This window comes from Macrotis lagotis, chromosome X, assembly GCF_037893015.1.
Source record: "Macrotis lagotis isolate mMagLag1 chromosome X, bilby.v1.9.chrom.fasta, whole genome shotgun sequence".
NCBI lineage: Eukaryota > Metazoa > Chordata > Mammalia > Peramelemorphia > Peramelidae > Macrotis > Macrotis lagotis.
Window position 1 is genome coordinate 94,524,557 of NC_133666.1, and position 24,461 is coordinate 94,549,017.

The following is a 24,461-nucleotide window of genomic DNA, read 5'->3' on the forward strand; positions in this document are numbered from 1 at the left end:
ACAATAGCTCTGTAGACCTTTAGTTTGGTAGTCAGTCTAATATCTTTTCTCTCCCACATTTTCTTTCTGAATTTCCCAAATAGTGGGCTAGCTCTGGCAATGCGTGTGTCAACCTTATTGTCAATGTGTACCCTCCCTGGAAAGGACACTGCCAAGGTGAGTGAACTTATCCACAATACTCAAAACTTCTCCATTTGCTATAACCAATGGTTCCACATATGGATGGCATGGTGCTGGCTGATGGAGCACCTTTGTTTTTTGGTGTTAATTGTTAGACCAAAATTAGCACAAGCAGCAGAGAACCAATCCATACTTTGTTGCATCTCGGCTTCAGAGGCTGCGTTATCTACAAACAGAAATTCATGCACCAGCACTACCTCCACTTTGGTCTTGACTTGAAGCCTTTTCAAGTTGAAAAATTTACAGTGTGGTAACTGACCTTTCTGCTGTATTCATCCTCAGTGAAGATGTTTGATAAAGGCTTTTTTTTTTTTAGGATCAAGAGATGTGATTAAGGCTGAAAATATCATGCTAAAAAACATAGAAGCAAGCACACATCCTTGTTTCATTCACTCCATCGATGATTGGGAAATCTAGAGAGCATCATCCACTATCCAGAACCTAGACAAGCATGCCATCATGAAGTAGATGGAAAATACTGATGAATTTCTCCAGGCAACCAGATTTTGACATAATTTTCCATAAGCCCTCATGACTGACAGTGGCAAAGCCCTTGATCATATCTACAAATATTATATACAGACCTAAGTTCTGTTCCTGGCATTTTTCCTGGAGTCTTAGGATAGGAAACTTCATAATAATTATTTTTTGACTCATTCTGAAGTCACACTGGCTCTCAAGGATGTGACTGTCTTCAGGACCAGCCTATTGAGAAGGATTCTGGCAATAATGTTACCAATAATGACTAAAAGAGAAACCCTCCTGTAATTGTCATAGGATAATCTATTCCCTTTACCTTTATAGAGATGGGTGATGGAGGATAGCATATAATATATATATATATATATATCTTTTATATGAAATATCTTAGTCTATTCCACTTCTCCTTTCTCTTACTCCCAGTACATTTCCCTTTTAGCCATTGACTCCATTTTTACAATATCTTATAGCTTCACATTCAGCTTTCTCCTGTGTTTCATCTATAAAATCTCCTTCTACCTGCTCTATTACATAACAAAGTTCATATGAGTATTATCAGGATCATCTTTCCATGCAGGAATACATGCAGCTCATCATCATTAAATCCCTTATAATCTACCCTTCTCTTCCACTCTCTATGCTTCACTTGAATCCTGTATTTGAAGGTCAAACTTTCTGTTCAGCTCTGGTTATTTCAATAGGAATATTTGAAATTCCCCTCTTTCATTCAAAGTCCATCTTTTACTCTGGAAGAGGATGTTCACTTTTGCTAAGTAGTTGATTCTCGTTCGCATTCCAAGCTCTTTTTCCAGAATACTATATTCCAAGCCCAAGAGCCCGTAATGTAGTTGCTGTTAAGTTCTGTGTGATCCTGATGGCATTTCCATGATATTTGAATTGTGTCCTTCTGGCTACTTGTAATATTTTCTCTTTCACTTTCTAGTTCTGGAACTTGGCTATAATATTCCTGGGGGTTCTTTTTTTGGATCTCTTTCCGGAGACTGGTGGATTCTCTCCATTTCTATTTTGCCCTCTGCTTCTAGGATATCAGGGCAATTTTCCTGTAGGAATTCTTTTAAAATGCGATCATGGCTCTTTTCCTGATCATGACTTTCAGGTATCCCAGTAATGTTCTTTTTTTAGTTGTTTTTTTTTTGCAAGGCAAATGGGGTTAAGTGGCTTGCCCAAAGCCACACAGCTAGGTAATTATTAAGTGTCTGAGACTGGATTTAAACCCAGGTACTCCTGACTCCAGGGCCGGTGCTTTATCCACTGTGCCACTTAGCTGCCCCATCCCAGTAATTTTTAAATTATCTTTCCTGAATCTGTTTTCGAGATCAGTTGTTTTTACAATGAGATGTTTCACATTTTCTTCTCATTTTTTATTCTTTTGGTGTTGAAGTATTTTGTCTTGACTTCTCATAAAATCTTCAGCTTCCTTAAGCTCCATTTTACATCTGAAGGATTTGTTGTCCTCATAGAACTTTCTTATCTCCTTTTCCATCTGACCAATTCTGCTTTTTAAAGCATTCTTCTCTTCAACAACTTTTTGAACTTTTATCCATTTGACCAATGCTGGTTTTTAACACGTTATTTTCTTCAGCATTTTTGGGATCTCCTTGATTAAGCTGTTGACTTCTTTTCATATTTTTCCAGCATCCCTCATTTATTTTCCCAATTTCTCCCTTACTTGATTTTCAAAATCTTTTTTGAGCTCTGTCATAGCCTGAGCCTAACTTCTATTTTTCTTGGGGTCTTTAGATACAGAAGCTTGTACTTCCTCATCTTCAGATTGAGTATTTTGATCCTTCTTGGGATCATAGAAAAAGTATTTCTCAATGGTGTGCCTCTTTTTTCTCTGTTTACTCATTTTCCCAGCCTGTACCTGGTTTGGGGTGCTTCCCTGAGTTTTTCAGTATTATTGCCCCCCTCCCAAGGATCTCAATGTGTGAAACTCTGCTCTCCTGGTTTGTGAATGACCACAAGTGCACCCCTCTATGGGGGGACCTAGACTGTGACCAGTATCTAAATGTGGTCAGAGCCCCAGAATCCTGTTCTAGGTACAGAGGACAGACCTCAGAAGTCTCCCTCCCCTACCTTGGCTGGGCTGAGCACTCAAGGCTCAGTTGCCTGGAGGCTACTATTTTCAGGCTCTGCCTGCTTCTGTTTCCTGGATCTGGACTGCCTTGGCGGCTGCTGCTTTTCTGAGTACCCTGAGTGCCTGGGCTTCACCTTGCTCTGACAGGGATCTCACCCCCCCCCCCCCCCATCCTCCAAATTGTGCCTGCTGCTCCTTGGAGTGTAGGTCAGGAAACTGCTTCTGCTGCAAGGAGCCTCTGGGATGGGGGATGCCACTCTAACTCTATGGAGTTGAATTTTTCTAGTATTTTCCAGGTTACCTTGATCTGAATAATTGCCTCATTGGATCTTTCTGTGGGTTTTGTCTCTCAAAAATTTAGTCATAATTTTAAGATTTTTGAAATACTATGGAGAGAACACCTAGAAGAGGATCTTTTCCTGTCACCATCTTCTGGAATATTTTTTAAAAAGACAAAAAATCATTGCTTAGTGTTGGTAATTTTAAATAAGATTGGAAAAAATGTAGATAAGTTGCTTAGTATGTATTTTGATGTCTTAGAAGTCCTGAATGGAGTCATTTGTCTGAAAAATCTCAGCATGCTGTTAAGGGTCTGATATTTTAGCCTGTCTTTTGTCATTGTAGTTCTTGGACTAATTTATCCTTTTATTAATGCTCAGCTCAGGACGGAGATCAGATCAGATAACTCTGGGGAAAAAAGAAGCTAAAATTACAAAAAAAATTCATCTGAGTGTCTTATAATAAGCAGATGAGTTGAATGAGTCAAGGTCATGTCTTTGAAATCTTGCCTTTTCTAAAATGTGACTAAGAGGAAGAAAGCAGAAATCAGTTCTGCGTTGTTCAGCAGTTGTGTGTAGATGCCAACCTTGTTTTGCTGGCTCTTCACTTTTCTTGTTTGTACTTTCATAAAATAATATGAAATAATGTGTTCTTATCAAAATCTGTCAAAGAGATCCCTACTGTTAAATCATGCCAGTCTGTCACAGCAGTCTATACAAATAAGTCAGCCAGAATGTACATGTTAATATATCAAAGAAAGCAACAATTACCTTACTTTTGATTTAGCTTGGTAGAAATTTTCAAGGTGTGGGGGAAAATGGTATTTTTTAAAGGGCACAGGCACTATTTCTTATTAATTATATCTTAATTGTATTCCTTGTGGTCCCTAGTTGGTTGATTTGGACTTTTAAACATTTATTTTGAAAAAGGAAATTTGATATCTTGCTTAAAGAGAATCTGCAAGTTGTAGGGCTTGGTTAGTATTTTAATTATCTTTTTTTTGCAAAGGTGTTGCTGAACAATTCTATGTAAATTACAAAATATTCTCTGATAAATTCCCAGGTGTTTCTTTAGAGAAAGTAATCTCTTTAATGATGTGATTCTGAATAGGTTTGGAAAGAAAAGGAAAATGCTGAAAGTTATTTCTTAGACTTATTAAACAACTCAAGTCAAAAAGCACATATTCAGTGCTAGGTAGTGGTGGCATACACCAAAAGTATTCTGTATTACAATTATATATGTAATTATATCTTTATGCATATACATTCTTATAATGCAGTTCTATATATATATATATATTCAAAATGCAATTATATATATGCACATATATGTGTATATGTTATTTATTTTTTTATTTCAATGCCTGACTACATTAGTGATAGAGTGTCTGGAGATGGTATTTAATTATTTTTTCTTTGTTGACAAAGGGGCTTCCTAATGTGAAAACTCCTTTTAAAGATGCAGATAATTTATCTGTAATCTAAGAGGGTGAGAGGTTTGGGGATTTGTCCATAGTCAGACATTTATTATGTGGGAGACAGATTGAACCAGGAGTATTTCACTCAGAGTGTCCTAGAACTAGTGACTTTCTGGAATTTCATATGCAGTCATTTTTAAAAAATAAAGGTTTCATGAGAAATATTGCATTGTATTAATATACAGGAATCCATGTTTATATAAAATTTGTATAAATTTTCATATCTCTATGCCTTTTTTTTATTTCATGTGGCTGGTTGATTTTTGGCAACTGTGCTGCTTTGTTAAAGGCTTGAAAAAGAAATCATCATTACATTCAGCTATAATACAGCCAAATAGAGCACTCTGTAAATAGCATCTACTTAGGGAATATTCTTTGATCCCTGGAGAAGGTAATCAAAGTGCTCTAGTCTAAGTAATGCTGAAAGCTCTTATTGATAGATTAGTCTCAGTGAAAACATCCTGCTCTCTAGCACAAATATATAACACTAATTGAGAGGAACGAGAAAAAAAAACAGTAGGAAAGAAAAGTTGAATTAGATTTAATTTCATATAAGACTATGTGATGATATCTGGGGGGGGAAATACATGGAGTCATCTACTGATATTCAGACTGTGGGTAAAATTTTGGAAGAAATAAAGAAGTCCTTTTAAGGTAGGAGCATTGTCCTTCATAAATAAAACCCTGGAAACATGGCTTTATTTTGTACTCTTTCTATACTTTTTGTGTAGTTGAGAATGCTCCCGGGACAAAGAGATCACCACCTGCCTGTAAAGCTGAGTGTAGTCAGATCACACAACTGGAATGTTAACTGCTCTTTGAACTCCCTCCAGTCTTTGTGTCTATATTAGGCATATCTGTTTTTTAACAAAAAGGAGAACTGATCACTAGTTTTCCTGATCATTTGTAGATTTGCAGTAATCAAAGGGGAACAAATGCAAATTTGAGTTGTATTGTAGGCAAAAAGAAATACTGATAGCATTTAAACTCCTTTATATATAAACTGCTAAATGATGTATAAGATAACATTATTGAAGAAATAGCAGACGAATTCAAGTCACTGTTCTTTGCAGTTTCATATGTTGCCCCATTGATTTTTTTTCTTTTGATCTAGGTAGCTTTCTGCCTTATTTTTTTCTTATTTAACCTTAATCATTGAATGGGCATTGCCTCAGTTAAGCTGAAAGCTGTTAAAGAAGAAAGCTGTTAAAGTTTAAAAAACTAAGGTCTCCCATGGCATCCAGGGCCATCTTTAGTTGTCTTGATCCATATCTAGTACTGGGACCCCAGATGGCTCTGAAAAAGAAAGTGAGGCTGGTGACTTTGCAGAGTCCTCCCTCACTTAAATCCAATTAACCTGCATGTCATGACATCAAGTCCCTGAGGTCATAGTCCTCTTCAAGAACAGAGGACAAACAATAGCAACAATAGGTTTCACCTACTTAATTGTTAGTCTGAAATATTGTCCACTTACCAAAATGGAAACCTGCTTTTCTAGCATAGAACTTTTGAGGGAGTAGAAAGAATAGTTCTGAGATAAAGGAGACTGTTTTCTTTGAAATATGATGGGAATTTAGAGTGGATTTGAGGGAGAGAGTTGCTCTTTTCCCTTAAATCTCTCTTCGGTCCTTACTGCTCTGCTACATTCTTGTGTGACAAAACAACAAGGTATCTGTGCCTTTGTCTGCAGACACTTAAGCAATTTCTAAGGTGTATTCCAGCTTTACCATTCTGTGAATTTCTGAAAAGGTATGTTGCCAATTGTTCAGTCATCCACCTGTGAAGAATCACTCTTTGATTTGGGAATGCAGGTGTAAAAAAAATAGTTATTTATTAAAAGAAGTTACAATACAAAAGAAAGTAATAGGAAAGTTAAGAAGCGATAAAAGAAAAAGCCATGTTGGATTGCTAATTAATCTAGGCAGGCCAGCTGCTTGATTCAGCAGAAGTTTGAAAAAGACCAGAGTCCCTCCCTAAATCTCCTTAAATTCTCCCGTAGCTTCCACTTGATGGGAGTGGCCCTGGGAGTCTGTTGTTGGAGAGTTGGGGAGGGGTCAAAGGGCCTTGCATTCTAGTACAGTGGTCTCAGATGTTGTTTCTAGTACCTGCTCAAGGTCAGGACACAGTATTTTAACAGAGGGGGAAATAGGAAGAAGGAAGATTGTTTTTTTAACAGTTCGAACAAAATAATTTACAAAATTTGTTTCCATTTGGTTTCAATATTTACCATGCCCATGGTTCTCTTCATCAGCTTTGTGTATACATATCAGTTCCAGAGCAATAGCTATAAATTTTATGTGTGCCAGCAATAGATACCAAAATGTATTGAATACTAGTGGTTAGAAAAGGACAAACCTTTGAAGATAAACTCACATGAGTAAATAAATTGCTATCAGCAGGGTTAGTGGTTTATTTTTACTCCCTGAAATAATAAAGAAACAGTGATTTAGATCATTAGTATATAGAATTTTGTTTGGTAAAGAGCAAGGAATGGATATTGTTGCAACAAGCAATAGACATCTGGGTTAAATGGGAGCTACTTGTATGAGGTATAGCTATCAATTTTTCACAAGATACTGAGTAGTCTTTATTTCCTGTTAGTAGTCTCCTTCTGTGTAAACTAAGGCAGTTTATGGGGGTTTTTACTTGATGTGTTTACTACTTTATATTCCTTTTGAAAACATAAATATGGAATCCTATTAATTATGGTTTGTCTAGGGACTGATAAGGGCAAAGGAGAAAGTCTTACCTAAAAAAAAACCTGCTGACTTTTTTTGTTTGTAGTTCAAAATGAGCTATGAAGGTATTGACTGAGTAAACAGTCAGAGACCTTATGTGAAAGGTAATAAAGTAACAAAAATTTGCTATTTATACCAATTAGCTACTAACAAGAATTGTGAAGAGGGGAAAGAGTAAGAGAAGATAATTAGCTGATGGTATAATTAAAGCTGTTTTAACCATGAGGAGATGGGGATAATTTCCTTTTCAGCAAACTACCAAGTCAGCTTGTTGGGGAAGCCACTTAATTCTCACTTTGCCTTTTTGAACATTGTAAAAATAACAGCCAGTCTACCCAAAATATACCATATGATCTGTCACTTTACCTGATTAAAACTTTCCTTTTTGAAGAAAAAAAGTAGTGAGTATTTGTGTTTCTGCAGGATTGGTGTTGCCAATTTAGGATTGAAGGGGAAAGAATTCACATTTAGCCTTGAAGTTGTAAAATTGCTCAGTATTTATTACATTAGCCAACAAAGTTGACAGATCAAAGCTTTTTCTCCTCCTGGAGAGTCAGTAAGCAGCTTGAGAACAGGTTAGGTGGCAAAGGGCTAGGCCTTGGGGAGTCGTCAAGCACCTGGCTCAAGGTATTCTCCAGTAGGTAAGTTATATGCATGACCTTTAAATCCAATATGTCATTTCCTGTGGAATATGACTGTCAAGAGTAGTTAGGCTTGACCCATCAATAGTCAAGGTCAGGTAGACTTAAAACTGGAAATTGGAGTAGGGGTAACTCCCATTTTGATGATGAAAGGTCAGAAGTGAACCCTCAAAAGTTTTGTCATTTTGCCATTTTCTTCCATTATTTTCTTTGCCAATATGAGATGTAAGGTGGAATTTGAATTATTTTCTTTTGCAATTCTATAAAGATTAGTTATTTGGAACATTTTTCATGTGTTTGAGTGGAATATTCCTAATAAAACCATTTCAGGGTTAATATCCCTAGTGAAGTCCTCTCAGGGTTAAGAAATGTTAAAGAAAGACCAAACTATCATTCTTAAACTATTTCTAGAAGAAATGTTTGATGGGGAAGTGGAGCCAGGGTGGCAGAATAAGGCAGAAATACCCTGGAGCTCTCTCCCAAACCACTCCAAATACCTTTAAATAATTATTTTAAACAAATTATAGAGAAACCCACAAAGAGATTGAGTGAAACAATTTTCTAGCTGAAGACAACTTGGAAGATTGACAGGATGTGTCTTTTCCAATAGGATGAGAGGAGAGAAATGCAGTGTTACTGCACTGGAGCCAACTGACCCCAACAATCCAGGAGGAAGTGGGGCTACTGGGTTAGTGGCAGTGGTGAAATGAAAGGTCAACAGGAATGAGAGTGGATCATAGTCTAGTGCAGGCCTCAGCAGTGCGGACCCGGCCCCAATGGACTGTACTTGGGAGCCATTGAATTAACAGAGGGAGCTGCTTTTGTAGCTCTCTGTTCACAGATAGAATAGGGATCAGAAGGAGATTATAGGAGTCTCATTACTATCACTGAAGCATGACTCTGTTTCTTTGTCTATACTCTGATCTAGGTTGCAGTCCTAGGAAGAAGCGTAGTAGTAGTAGACAACAGACATCACTTCTGCAAGAGAGTAGGGGGACCCTTCTCACAGTTTCAGGGTAGAAAGTGATTATGGTCATTCACAGATCAGGTCAGCAGAGTAGTAAAAATCTCCTGAGATCATGCCATCTTGTAAGAACTGAAAACCTTCAGGCCCCCTAGTTGTATCTCTGAAAATAGCTGAAGAAAACCCAAAAAGCTTAGGATAGTACATCTTCCACCCTAGAAGAAGAACCCTACTTTAAAAAAAAAATCAAATGGGGAAATGAGCAAACAGTAGAAAAAAATCTGATCATAGAGAGTTACTTTGGTGATAAGAAAAATCAAAATATACACTCAGAAGAATATAGCAAAGTCAAAGCTTCTACATTCAAAGCCTCTAAGAAAAATAGGAATTGGCTGAGACTATGGGAGAGCTCAAAAATATTTTTTATAAACAACTGAAAGAGGCAGAGGAAAAATTGTCAAGAGAAATCAGAGTGATGGGGAAATCATAAAAACTGAGTTAGTAGCTTAGTGAAAAAGACACTAAAAATACTGAAGAAAATAACATCTCAAAAACCAGACTGGACAAAATGGAAAAAGAGGTCCAAAAAGCCAAAGAAAAGAAGTATGGCTTGAAAAGGGATAATTGGCCGAATGGAAAAGGAGATACAAAAGCTCACTGAAGAAACAATTACTTAGTATGGAATTGAGCAAAGGGAAGCTGATGACTTTGTCAGAACTCAAGAAACAATAAAACAAACCAAAACCAAAAGAATGAAAAACTAGAGGACAGTGTGAAATATCTTCTTGGAAAAACAACTGTCCTGGAAAATACAATCAGGAGAGATAACTTTTTAATACTTTGTTTTCCCAATTGATAAATTATCAAAATTTGTAAGCAGTTTTCTGATGAGGTTATCAATGCTATCTATGACCATAATTTTTTAAAATGTCATAGTGGTTGAAATGCAGGTTGGAACAATTCTGAGATACTACTTTATACCTATTGGATTGACTAGTAGCATAGAAAGAGAAAATGGCAAGTGTTGGAGGGGAAATAGGGAAAATAAGACATTGAAACACTGTTGAAGGAGTTGTGAAATGATTTGACAGTTCTGTAGAGCAATTTGGAATTATACCCAAAGGGCTATAAAACTATACCTACCCTTTGACCTGCTACCAGGTCTATATTCCAGAAGAGATGAAACACAGGAAACAAAAGGATCTATATATATGTATAAGGATATTCACTGCAACTCTTTTCTGGTGGCAAGGAACTGGAAATTGATGGCATGTCCATAAGTTGGGGAATGGTTAAACAAATTGTGGGATATGATTATGATGGAATGCTATTCTGCTAGTGTGGCTATCCTATGACTCCAGGAAAAGTTCCAGGAACAGAACAGACATCTGCTGACAACATTTGTAGATCTCACCAAGTACTGTCAGTCATGAGGCTTTATGGAAAATTATGTTAAAATTTGGAGAAGTTCAACAGTATTGTACATCAATTTCATGATGTCATTCAGGCCTGGGTTCTGGATAGTGGATGATGCTCTCAAGATTTCCCAGTCACCATTTTAGTGAAACAAGAACATGTCCTTGCTCCCATACTTCTTAGCATGTTTTCAGCCATGTTATCAAATATCCTCACTGAGGATGAACATGGTGTTAAGGTCAGCTACCAAACTGATGACAAATTTTTCAACTTGAAACGTCTACAGGTCAAGACCAAAGTGGAGGGAATGTTGGTACATGATCTTCTATTTGCAGTTTTTGTGCACTTAAATGAAGCCTCTGAAACTGAGATGCAACAAACTATGTATCTATTTTCTGCGACTATTGCTAATTTTGGTCTAACAATTAACATCAAGAAAACATAGTGCGCTGTCAAGCAGCACCTCACCATCCATATGTGTGAACCATCGATTACAGCAAAGGGAGAAGTTTTGAGTACTGTGGACTAGTTCACTTACCTTGACAGTGTCCTTTCCGAGGAGGTACAATTGGTAATACAGTTGACACATGCATTGTCATAGTTAACTCAGTATTGGGGATGCTCCGAAGGAAAATGTGGGAGAGAAGAGGTATCAGACTGATTACCACTCTGAAGGTCCCTCAGAGGCATTGTGCTGACTCCATTGCTATATGCCTGGAATGTCTACTAGGGCCATGTCAGAAAACTGAATTACTTCCATTTAAATTTTTTTAGGAAGATTCTGTAGATCACCTGGCAGGAAAAGATACCACACACTGAGGTCCTTTCTTGAACTAAATTGCCTAGCATTCCAACATTACTACAGAGAATGCAACTATGATGGGCTGGACACATTATTAGAATGCCAGAAATATGCTTGGCAAAAAAACTAATTTATGTAGGGCAAGTCCTCACAAGGAGGTCAGAAGAAGCTTTACTAAGACACCCTGAAGACATATTCATTGATTGTAGAACATGGGAGATACTGGCACAGGACCTCCCAGCATGATGTGCCCTCATCAGTTGAGGGTGCTACACTCTATGAGGAAGACAGAATTGAGGCAACTCAAAGGAAATGTGACATTTGTAAGTTTAGAGTACCCACCCTAGGTGTTCAAATGGGCTCCTTGTACCCAACATGTGGTAGAGCATTCCGAACTTGTGTAGGTCTGATCAGCTACAATTGAACACGCTGTAATTTGTCTCGACTTAGCTCTATAGAATAATTTGTTGATTGATTGGTATGGCATTGAATAGAGTAATTTAGATAGAATTTTCATTTTTAATTATACAAGTTCAGTCTATGCATGAGCAATTTTCCCCAATTATTTAGAAATGCATTCATTTGTGTAAAAAGTGTTTTGTAATTGTATTCATGTAGTTCCTGGGTTTGTCTTGTATTTTATATTGCCTACATTTACTTTATTTGGGTTTTTTTTAGATTTTTCAAGGCAATGGGGTTAAGTGGCTTGCCCAAGGCCACATGGCTAGGTAATTATAGTGTCTGAGGCCGGATATGAACTCAGGTACTTCTGACTCCAAGGCCAGTGCTCTATCCACTACTCCACCTAGCCACCCCCTACATTTACTTTAAATGAAATTTCTCTTTCTATTTTTGCTGCTTGGATTTGTTGGAAATATATTAAAATGTTGATAATTTTTATGGTTTCATTCTATATACTCGTAACTTTAATAAAATTAATTGCTTCAAGTAGTTTTTTAGTTGAATCTCTAAGGCTCTCTAAGTAGACCATCATATCATCTACAAAGATGATATTGCCTATTCTAATTATTGTTCTAGGACAGTAGTGGTGATAGCAAGCATCCCTTTTTTTATCCTTTATCTTATTGGGCATTTTTCTAGCTTATATTCATTACAGAAAATGTTTACTGATGATTTTAGATTTTAGATAGATACTGTATATCATTTTAAAAATATTCCCATTTATTCCTATGTTCTCTAGAGTTTTTAATAGGAATGGATATTGTATTTTGTCTGAAGGTTTTTCATCATTCTTGGAGATCATCATATGATTTCTGATAGTTTTTGTTATTGATGTAGTCAGTTATGCTGATTGTCTTCCTAGTATTGAAACATTCCTGCATTCTTGGTGTAAAACCTATCTGATCATAGTGTTTTTCCTAATGATAGATTACTGCAATCTCTTTGCTAATATTTTATTTAAAATTTTCACATCAATATGCATTAGAGAAATTGGCTTATAATTTTCTTTTTCGTATTTTGCCTCTTCATGGTATAGGTATCAGCACCATTATTTGTGTTATAAAAGAAATTTGGAAGGGCTCTTCTGCTTATGTTTTCAAAAAGTACACATAGTAATAGATTTAAATTTTCTTTAAATGATTGGTGGTAGAATTCACATCTTAGCCTAAATTGTATTTTTTTCTAGTCGAGTTCATTGATGATTTTTCAATTTCTTTTTTTACACTGGCGTTATCTTATTTTATTTCTTCTGTAAATCTGGACAATTTATATTTTTATAAATATCAATTTCACTTAGATTGTCAGATTTATTGGCATATACTTGGGCTTTAATTTCTTCTTCAGTAGTCGTGAATTCACTCTTCATTTTTTGATAGTGACATTTGGTTTTCTTCTTCTTCTTTATTTATTTTTTAGTTTTTGCAAGGCATGGCTTGCTAGGTAATTATTAAGTGTCTGAGGTTGAATTTGAACTCAAGGACTCCTGACTCCAGGGCCCGTGCTCTATCCACTGTGCCACCTAGCTGCCCCGTTCTTTCTTTCTTTTTAATCAAATTAACCTTTGGCTAATTTTTTGTTTGTTGTTTTTTATTTTATTTCGTTAGAGTTTTCATAAAGCCAGTTCTTTAGTTTATTTGTTACTTCAATCGTTTTCATACTTTCTCCCCACAGAAATAGATGTAATTGTTTTTTAAATTTTATTTATTTTGGATTTTACAATTTTCCCCCAAATCTCACTTCCCTCCCCCTCACCCCCCACAGAAGGCAATCTGCCAGTCTTTACATTGTTTCTATGGTATACATTGATCTAAATTGAATGGGATGAGAGAGAAATCATATCCTTAAGGAAGAAAAATAAAGTGTAAGAGATAGCAAAATAACATAATAAGAACTTTTTTTTAAATTAAAGGCAATAATTTATTTATTCTCATTTTGTATAGATCATGTTTTTTATACATTACTAAAATATTCTTGTTTAAGTATAAACATAATTCTCCCTCCCCCCAAGAAAATATAGACCCACATAAATGATAAAGTAAAGGGGAGAGAAAATATTAAAATTAAAAGATAATAAGAATAAGAATTGTAGATATGGCCAGGTGGCACAGTGGACAGAGCACCGGCCCTAGAGCCAGGAGCACCTGAGCCCAAATCTGTCCCCAGACTCCCAATAATCACTCAGCTGTGTGACCCCATGCAAGCCACCCCAACCCCATTGCCCTACAAAAAACAAAACAAAAAAAAGACCCAAAATAAAATAAACTAGTAATAATAATAATAGTAGGGGAGGCTGGGTGGCAGACAGATAACTGGCCCTTGAGCCAGGAGCACCCAGGTCCAAATCCGGCCTCAGATACCCAGTAATCATCCTGCTTTGTGGTCCTAGGCAGGCCACCCAGTCCCATTTGCCCTGCAACACCCCCCAGAAAATAATAATAACAAAAAATGTGCTTCAGTCTGTGTTCCAATACTGTTGCAGGTGGATCACATTCTTTAGGATAAGTCTATCACAAAAGTTACTTCCATATTTTTCCAACATTGCCATTGCTGATTGCAACTCCCTCCTTTCTTATTTCTCCACTAGCATGTACTATATTTTCTCTCTCCTTTCACTCTGACTCTGCTGTAGGGTCGCTGAGTGGCGCAGCCCACAGATCCCTGGTCCTGGGGCCAAGAAGCCCTGAGCCCCCATACCACCCCTTAGGCCCAGAATCCACCTGGCCCCATTGTCCTGGGCAGGCCTTCCAATCCTAGCCCCTTGCAAGAAGTAAAAAAAGAAAATGTGTTATATCTGACCACTCTCCCCCCATGGTCCATCCTCTCCTCCTTTATTCACATCCCCACCCCTTCCCCCTGCTCCCCCCTCCTTCTTACTCCAGATGTCTATACCCCATTGTGAGCTGTGGCTCCCAGCGCCCTGGGGCTGCCTCTGGGAGGCTGAAGCAGGCCACCCCTCTGGTGGGCTGACCCTCCGACCCCGGGGATCAGAGCCTTTCTGCTCTTTTCCAGGTTACCTTGAGTAGGAGAACTGCCTCACTGGGTTCCTTTGTGGCTTCTGTCTCTCAAAAGTTTAATTAGAGTCCTTAGTTTATGAGTTTTTATCAGAGAGCTCCTAAGACTCCATCCCTTCATGTCCCCATCTTGGCTCCGCCCCCCATTCCAATAATTTTTAAATTATCTTTCCTAAATCTTTTCTATATCAGTTGTTTTTTCAATGAGATGTTTCACATTTTCTTTTAATTTCTCATTCTTTTAGTTTTGAAGTATTGTGTCCTGATTTCTCGTAAAATCAGCAATTGCCAAGTTCCTGAGAAAGCGATTTGTACTCCCAATTATTTAGGAAGGGCAGAAATTTCCTATCCACTGAGCCTGTAGTGTAGTAGTGATTTTTGGTCAAATTATGTGATGACTTTAGAATATCTAAAAGTTGTTAGATAGATTTTTAAACCTCAAAGGAAGTGGGAAGAAGTCTCCCAAAGAAAGAATTTCTCTCCAGAATCTTTTTTTTCTTATAAATAATCCCTTGAAAATATCAGACTTGCCTTGTTACTTGATACCATGATAGATGGTATCTATTATTTATGATACAATGTTTTAGGGTTTTTAAGGTAAATGATAATTCTGTATTACCCTTCTTTACTTGACCTATAATAGTCAAAAAACTGAAATATCTAAAATCCTTTCTCTGTACTCTTATTTCTTGGTTCAGTTTAGGCCTTCAAATACATGTATTTATATGTACACACACGCACAAATGACGAACTTTAATCTTTTCTGCAAACACTAATTTTTTTAATTGTTAGAAAAAATAATATGAATAAAATTTCAAGGAAATGTACTTTAGTTTTAACCTTTTTTGTTGTTATTATTTCTGTCCCTGTAGTTCCATTTAACAGCTCTGGCATCTCTGAAAGGAGACATAGTGGAGCTTAATAATCGTCTACAGCAAACAGAAAGAGAAAGGGACCTCTTGGAAAAGAAATTGGCAAAGGCACAGGTGGGTGATGCAGAATGTTTCTGAAAAATGTTCATATTTTAAAATTAGAAATTAAACGAAACACTATTCTATTAGAATGCAGGAGGGAGGGGTATTCAGAGAAGCCTGGAAGGATTTGCATGAACTGTTGCTGAGGGAGATGAGCAGAACCAGAAGAACTTTGTACACCATAATAGCAGCATGGGGTTTATGATCAATCTTAATGGACTTGCTCATTCCATCAGTGCAACAATCAGGGACGATTTTGGGGTATCTGCAATAGAGAATACCATCTGTATCCAGAGAAGAAATTGTGGAGTTTCAACAAAGACCAAAGACTATTATGTTAAAAAAAAAAAAATTATCTCATGTGATTTTGCTGTCTCTTATATTTTATTTTTTTTCCCTTAAGGATATGATTTCTCTTCCAACACATTCAATTTAGATCAATGTATGGCATAGACACAATGTAAAGACTATCAAACTGCCTTCTGTGGGGTGTGGAGAGAGGGAAGCAAGATTAGGGGGGAAAATTGTAAAATTCAAAAATCAGTAAATAAATAAGTAAATAAAAAGATAAAAAATAGTGTAACGCAATATTGATTAATATGGTTGAATATAATTTAATTTCCCATTTTTCTCTTTTGATTATATTTATTTTTTAGCTTTAACTTTGTCTGAGGTGATGCTTACTACCTTTGCTTTTTTTTGCATAACAAATTCTACTCTTGATCTTTGCCATATATTTTTGTATATTTCTCATTTTTATAGCATTTAATAAAAGCAGCCTATTGTTGAATTCAGATTTCTAAACTGTTTCCACTTTGAGTGAATTCATCCCATTTACATTCTGAGTTATAATTACTTGTTTATTTTCCTCCTTCCTATTTTGCTTACTGTCTCACCCCATGCTTGCCCCTCCTTACTCCTGTTTTTCCATCTACTACCTTGCTATTCCTTAACTCTCCCCTGTCTAAGAACCTCTTCCTTATTCTCTTTCGCTATTCTATTCCTTTTCCCTAATGATTCTATCTGAATTTATATGTGTGTGTGTGTGTGTGTGTGTGTGTGTGTGTGTGTGTGTAGTTTCCTCTTTATCCCACTCCTTTTCATTTATATACACTCTTCACTACCCCCCCTTATTCTATTCCTTTGCTCCCTTATTTCTTTTTAATTTTAGAAGACTTATTCCCTTCTAAATGTATATGATGTTCTCTCTTTAATCCAGATCTTATGTGAGTAGGGTTTCCTCAAAATCTTCTCCCTTTCTTTAACCCCTAACCCTCCAATTTCTTTTTGACTTTTGACTTTTATACCCATTGTTTGTTCTTTAATCTATTCCTGATGAGACTAGGGTTCTAGAACTACCAGCCCTCCTCTCCCATCTAATTCCTTTGTATCAGTTCTTTCCCTTGAACTTTATTTATATGAGATAATTACTCTTTTTTACTTACACCATTTTATTTTTTAGATTCACAACATACTCAGCTCTATCCCAATTGTTCTTCTGAACTATCTAATTATTATTATTATTATTATTATTATTATTATTATTATTATTATTATTATTTTAGGTTTTTGCAAGGCAAATGGGGTTAAGTGGTTTGCCCAAGGCCACACAGCTAGGTAATTATTAAGTGTCTGAGACCGGATTTGACCCAGGTCAAATCCAGACTTAGGTACTCCTGACTCCAAGGCCCATGCTTTATCCACTATGCCACCTAGCCACCTCTGAATTATCCAATTATTAATGACAATCTTAGATATATGGTTTATATTTCCATGAAGAAAAAATAAGTAATTTTTCTTTTCTGAGTGTCTGTGATGTTTACCTTTTATTTCTCTTGGATTTTGCATGTCAAATTTTGTATTACTTTTTGGTCTTTTATGATAACAGCCTTAAAATCTGTCAAAAAGTGAATATCCTTTTTTTTTTCAGGATTATACTTAATTATGCAAATTATGATACTTTTTGATATAACTCCAGTTCTTTTGTTCTTCTAGTGTAGCCACTGCTAGGTCTTGTGTAATTATCATTATTTGTATTGGTTTTACTTCTTTTGAATTATAAAGATTTTTATTTATTTTGAGCTTTCAAGTTTTTCCCCTAATCTTACTTCCCTCTCCCCACCCCCCCACAGAAGGCAATCTTTCAGTCTTTACATTGTTTCCATGGTATACATTGATCCAAATTGAATGTGATGAGAGAGAAATCATATCCTTAAGGAAGAAACATAAAGTATAAGAGCTAGCAAGATCAGACAATTAAGATATCAGGTTTATTCCCAAAGGTTTTTTCCCCAAAGTAAAGGCTATAAGCCCTTCGTCTTTGTTCAAACTCCACAGTTCTTTCTTTGAATACAGATGGTTTTCTCCATTGCAGATAGCCACAGATTGTCCCTGATTGTTGCACCGAGGAATGAGCAAGTCCATCTAGGTTGATCATCACCCCCATGTTGCTGTTAGGATATACAATGTTTTTCTGGTTCTGCTCAACTCACTCAGCAAATCCGTCCAGGCTTCCCTGAATTCCCATCCCTCTGGGTTTCTAACAGAACAGTAGTATTCTATGACTTTTGATGCTCATAATATTTTCTCCTTAACTTGGGAGGTTGGGGATTTGGCTATGATATTCCAGTAGGTTTTCATGCTAATGTTTCCTTCAGGTCTGATTGGTGGATTTTTTCTATTTCTGCTTTTCCTCTTGTTCTGAAGTCTATTTTTTATATTATTAAGTATTTTTTATCATAACTTTCAGGTTGTATGACTATTCTATTTCTTTTTGATATTCTGCAGATCAGTTGTTTTTCTTAAGAAATATTTCATATTCTCTTATACTTTATCATTCTTTATATTTTGTTTTATTATTTATTGATCTCTTATAACTTCGTTGTTTCCCTCATGCCCAATTCTAATTTTTAAGAAGTCTTTTTTCCCCCTTTAGATTATAGATCTTGTTGAACTTCCTTTTCATAATCTTGTTTTTCTTTGATTGTTCTTATTTTAAATTCTTTTTTTTTTTTTTTTTTTAGTTCTATGAATTCTTTCTGGGAGATAAACTTTCGATATTCTGGGATAGGGATTGATTTTTTTGAAGACAACCCACATTCTTCTCTGTTCTTCTTCTTTTTTTTTTTAAGCAACTTCTTATAATCAACTCTAGTCCTGGAGTGTGAGGAGTGTGAGGGATGGAGCCTCTGGCCTCAGAACCTTATTACTGTTATTTTTTAGCTGTGTCCTGGGTCCAATCTCTGTTTGCTTTTTCCCCTCTAAACTCCCTCTGCCCAGCCTATTTACTATATTGGAAATACTCTTGTTGTCTGGGAACCCTCCAATGATTATAACATTTCATTATCCCCTCTGATCTGGAATCCTCACACCTCCGCTTCTGCCCTCAATGGACATATGCTTGTTTCCTCTTGCTCAGGACCAAGTCTCAGCAGCAGATCCCTCAATCTTTCCCTACTCTGAGGTCCAAATCCCAAATCCATTCTTCACCAAGAGGTGAAATTTCTTGTGACTTAGATCAAGACTACTTCTCAAACCATGCCCCAGAGTTCTCCACTTGATCTTTCTGGGGAGCTAACCTGGAAATATTTTCACTTTTGCTGAACTTCTGACCTGGTCCTGGGATCTTTGTTTGAATCTTCTCTAGTTGACCCTGGAGGATTAATGTTCTATTGTTCTCTTGGTTGCTTTGTTTTTGTTTGTTTTTTGTTCCTCTATATTTACTCTGAGACACTATTTTTTCCGTTTCTGGAGGAAATTTGAGGAGCTTCTGACCCATTACACCATTTGCCCCAGAATCCTCTGTACAATGTATTTAATATTTTTTTAAATATTATTTAAGGTAATGCGGTTAAGTGACTTACCCAAGGTCACATAGCTAGGTATTTATTAAGTGTCTGAGGTCACATTTGAATTCAGATCCTTTGAGTCCAGGGCTGGTGCTCTATCCACTGTGCCACCTAGCTGCCTCTGGACAATGTACTTTCAACAGGGAGAGCACCCTGACAGCCAATAAAATGAATATAAATTTCCTGGCTAGGAGTGTGATCTGTTTTTTGAAGCTGAGGTATCCCCTGAGCAAAACTAGAGGATTGCAGTATAATGTTTTGTGTGGGAAGAGGTTCAGAGAGACATGTCCTCTGTCAACTTAGTAAACATCAAAAGTTGAATTTGAAATCTAGGTCTTTGCTAGCTCCAAGTCAAACAGTTTTTCTAATGCCAACATTTTACTAACAAGTGATGTACAAACACACAAAGACTTTCTCTAGAGTTATACCATGTTCATGACATCTGGAACCTTGCTGTTTTGAAATTTTATTTAGGGAAAATATATTATTTTTTAATTATAAAAAAGAAAAAACTATAATGTATGTAATAGCCATCAATCAAAACAAATAAATTGGACTTCTTGGGGCAGAGCCATGATGATGATGTGAAGCTATGAAGCTCCTGGAGCTTTTCTGAAACACCTCTAAATGAAGTCTGCAAACATCACAAAGTTAAAATTAACCATTTGGAAAAGAGAAACAACTCTTTTTTTTTTAATTAAAGCTATTATTTGAGTTTTACAATTTGCCCCCCCAGTCTTACTTCTACCCCCCCCCCCCACATGGAAAGCAATCTGTCAGTCTTTACTTTGTTTCTATGTTGTACATTGATCCAAATTGAGTATGATGAGAGAGAAATCATATCCTTAAGGAAGAGACAAGAAGTCTAAGAGGTAACAAGATCACACAATAAGATATGTTTTTTTCTAAATTAAAGGGAATAGTCCTTGAACTTTGTTCCAACTCCATGCCCCTTTATGTGGATACAGATGGCACTCTCCTTTGCAGACAGCCCAAAATTGTTCCCAATTGTTGCACTGATGGAATGAGTGAGTTCATCAAGGTTGCTGTTAGGATATACAGTATTTTTCTGGTTCTGCTTATCTCACTCAGCATCAGTTCATGCAAATCCCTCCAGGCTTCCCTGAATTCCCATCCATCCTGGTTTCTAATAGAAAAATAGTGTTCCATGACATACATATACCACAGTTTGTTAAGTCATTCCCCAAATGAAGGACATTTACTTGATTTCCAATTCTTTGCCACCACAAACAGGGATGCTATAAATCCTTTTGTGCAAGTGATGTTTTTACCCTTTTTCATCATCTCTTCAGGGTATTGCCTGAATAGTGGTATTGCTGGGTCAAAGGGTATGCTCATTTTTGTTGCCCTTTGGGTGTAGTTCCAAATTTCTCTCCAGAAAGGTTGGATGAGTTCACAGCTCCATCAACAGTGTAATAGGTCCCAGATTTCCCACAACCCTTCCAACAATGACCATTATCCTTTCTGGTCATATTGGCCAATCAGAGAGGTGTGAGTTGGTACCTCAGAGAAGCTTTAATTTGCATTTCTCTAATAATTAATGATTTAGAGCAATTTTTCATATGGCTATGGATTGCTTTGATCTCCTCATCTGTAAATTGCCTTTGCATATCTTTTGACCATTTGTCAATTGGGGAATGGCTTTTTGTTTTAAAAATATGACTCAGTTCTCTGTATTTTAGAAATGAGTCCTCTGTCAGAATCCTTAGGTGTAAAGATTGTTTCCCAATTTACTACATTTCTTTTGATCTTGGTTACAATGTCTTTATCTGTGCAAAAGCTTTTTAATTTAATGTAATCGAAATCATCTAGGTAGGTTTTTGGTGATTTTCTTCAACTCTTCCTTAGTCATAAACTGCTCCCCTTTCCATAGATCTGACAGGTAAACTAGTCCTTGATCTTCTAATTTGCTTATAGTATTGTTTTTGTCTAAGTCCTGTAACCATGTGAATCTTATCTTGGTAAAGGGTGTTAGGTGTTGATCTAATCTAAGTTTCTTCCATATTACCTACCAATTTTCCCAGCAGTTTTTATCAAAGAGGGAATTTTTATCCCAATAGCTGGACTCTTTGGGTTTATCAAACAGCAGATTACTATAATCCTCTCCTGCTTTTGCACCTAGTCTATTCCACTGGTCCACCACTCTGTTTCTTAGCCAATACCAAACAGTTTTGATGACTGATGCTTTATAATATAATTTTAGATCAGATTGGGCTAAGCCCCTTTCTTTTGTACTTTTTTTCATTAAGTTCCTGGAAATTCTTGACTTTTTATTTCTCTATATGGATTTACTTACAATTTTTTCTAACTCATTAAAGTAATTTTTTGGAATTTTGTTTGGTAGGACCCTAAACAGGTAGTTTAATTTTCGTAGAATTGTCATTATTATTATATTAGCTCTACCTATCCATGAGCAGTTGATATTTCCCTAGTTATTTAAATATGATTTAATTTGTGTGAGAATTGTTTTCAAAAAGTTTCTGAGTTTGTCTTGGCAAATTGACTCTCAGGCCTTTTATATTGTCTGAGGTTACTTTGAATGGGATTTCTCTTTCTAGGTCTTCCTGCTGTATTTTGCTAGACATATATAGAAAAGTTGAGGATTTATGAGGATTTATTTTATAACCTGCAACTTTGCTAAAATTGCTAATTGTTTCCATTAGTTTTTTGGATGATTTCTTGGGATTCTCCAGGTACACCATCATGTCATCTGCAAAGAGTGAGAGTTTTGTGCCTTCCTTCCCAATTCTAATTTCTTCAATTACTTTTTTTCTTTAATTGCTGAAGCGAACATTTCTTTTTATTTTTTAAATTTAATATTTATTTTCATTTTGTACAAATAACTTTTTTATACATAATTAAAATATTCTTGTTTAAGAGTTAATAAAATACCCCCTCCCCCAAAAAATATAGACTCGAGCGATAAACTAAAGGGGAGAGAAAAAATTAAAATTAAAAAATAATAGTAATAATTGTAGGTATGGCCAGGTGGTGCAGTGAATGGAGCACCAGCTCTGGATCCAGGAGCACCTGAGCCCATATCTGGCCCTGTACATCCAACGATCATCCAGCTGTGTGACATGCAAGCCACCCCAACCCCACTGCCCTGCAAAAACCAAAAAAAAAAACCCCAAATAAAATAAAATAGTAATAATAATCGGGGCAGTTGGATAGCAGACAGAGCATTGGCCCTTGAAGCAGGAGCACCTGGGTCCAAATCCGGCCTCAGACACCCAAATATCACCCTTCTATGTGGTCCCAGGCAGGCTACCCAGCCCCATTTGCCCTGTACCCCTCCCCCAAATAATAATATTAATAAAAAATGTGCTTCAGTCTGTGTTGCAACACCACCAACTCTGCCACGGGTGGATCACATTCTTTATGATAAGTCCATCAAAAAAGTTATTTCCGTATTTTTCCATCGTTGCCATTGCTGATCGCAACTCCCTCTTTTCGTATTTCTCCGCTACCATGTACTATATTTTCTTTCTCGTTTCAATCTGACTCTGCTCTAGGCTAGCTGAGTGGCGCAGCAGTCAGATCCCTGGCCCTGGGGCCAAGAGGCCCCGAGCTCCCATACCACCCCTTAGGCCCAGCACCCACCTGGCCCTATGGTCCTGGACAGGCCATCCAATCCCAGCCCCTTCTAAGAAGTTAAAAAGAAAATGTGATATATCTGACCACTCTCCCCCCATGGTCCATCCTCTCTTCCATCACTCACGTTTCCCCCCCCCCCCTTCCCCCTGTCCCCCTTCTCTCCTTCTTACTACAGATATCTATATATGTATATGCTGTTTCCTCTCCTAACCACCTCTGATGTGAGCGAAGATTCCCTCATTGCCCCTTGCCTTCTCCCCTTCCATATCATTGCATTAGCTCATTGGAATAAAGGAAAATCTTATTATATGAATTATCTTGGCCTATTCCCCCTCTCCTTTTTCTTTCTCCCATTATGTTTCCCTTTTTTCCATTGACTCCATTTTTATACCATATTTTATCTTCAAATTCAGCTTTTTCCTGTGCCTTATCTATAGAATCTCCTTCTACCTGCTCTGTTAATTGAGAAGGTTCATATGAGTATTATCAGTGTCATTTTTCTATACAGGAATACATGTAGTTCATCATCTTTAAGTCCCTCATATTTTCCCCTTCTCCTCCAATCTCTATGCTTCACCTGAGTCCTGTATTTGAAGATTAAACCTTCTGTTCAGCTCTGGCCATTCCAACATGAACATTTGAAATTTCCCTGGTTCATTGAAAGTCCATCTTTTTCCCTGGAAGAGGACATTCTTTTTTTTTTATGTTTTTGCAAGGCAAATAGGGTTAAGTGGCTTGTCCAAGGCCACACAGCTAGGTAATTATTAAGTGTCTGAGACCGGATTTGAACCCAGGTACTCCTGACTCCAAGGCCGGTGCTTTATCCACTACGCCACCTAGCCGTCCCCTTGGGACATTCATTTTTGCTGGGTAGTTGATTCTCAGTTGCATTCTAAGCTCTTTTGCCTTCCAGTATATTATATTCCAAGTCCTATGAGCTTTTAATGTAGTTGCTGCTAAGTCCTGTGAGATCCTGATTGCAGCTCCACGGTATTTGAATTGTGTCCTTCTGGCTGCTTATAATATTTTCTCTTTGACTTGAAAGTTCTAGAACTTGGCTATAATATTCCTGGGGGTTGTTTTTTTTGCATTTCTTTCTCGGGGGGTTCGGTGGATTCTCTTCCTTTCTATTTTGCCCTCTGCTTCTAGGATATAAGGGAAATTTTCCTGTAGTAATTCTTTGAAAATGATGTAAATACTCTTTTCCTGATCATGCCTTTCAGGTATTCCAATAATTTTTAAATTATCTTTTCTAAATCTGTTTTCCATATCAGTTGTTTTTTTCAGTGAGATGTTTCATATTTTCTTCTAATTTTTCATTATTTTGGTTTTGAAGTATTGAGTCCTGATTTCTCGCAAATTCAGCAATCTCCCTGAGTTCTGTTCTTTGTCTGAAGGATTTGTTCTTCTCAGAGAGCTTTCTTATCTCTTTTTCCATCTGTGATTATAAATTGTTTATGATATGATTATGTT

The 24,461-nt window shown here is 36.7% G+C and overlaps 1 protein-coding gene and 1 long non-coding RNA gene across 4 annotated transcripts in view; both read left to right on the top strand.

The window, feature by feature from the left end:
• LOC141499949 (uncharacterized) overlaps positions 1–13,260 on the top strand; it is a 53,734-nt gene extending 40,474 nt beyond the window's left edge. The window contains exon 2 of the long non-coding RNA XR_012471802.1: positions 84–13,260. This is a non-coding gene — a long non-coding RNA (uncharacterized LOC141499949). The remainder of the gene's footprint in view (positions 1–83) is intronic.
• The window catches only part of MCC (MCC regulator of WNT signaling pathway), a 219,108-nt gene that overhangs the window by 57,864 nt on the left and 136,783 nt on the right, over positions 1–24,461 (top strand). For 2 of the 3 annotated variants that reach the window (XM_074202759.1, XM_074202757.1), the window contains one exon: positions 15,421–15,534. The exons of the other annotated variant lie outside the window; for it this stretch is intronic. Coding sequence is in view for 1 of the 2 variants with exons in the window: in XM_074202757.1 (XP_074058858.1) it covers positions 15,421–15,534 (114 nt within the window). In the remaining variant the exon portion in view is untranslated. The remainder of the gene's footprint in view (positions 1–15,420; positions 15,535–24,461) is intronic. 3 annotated transcript variants of the gene reach the window in all.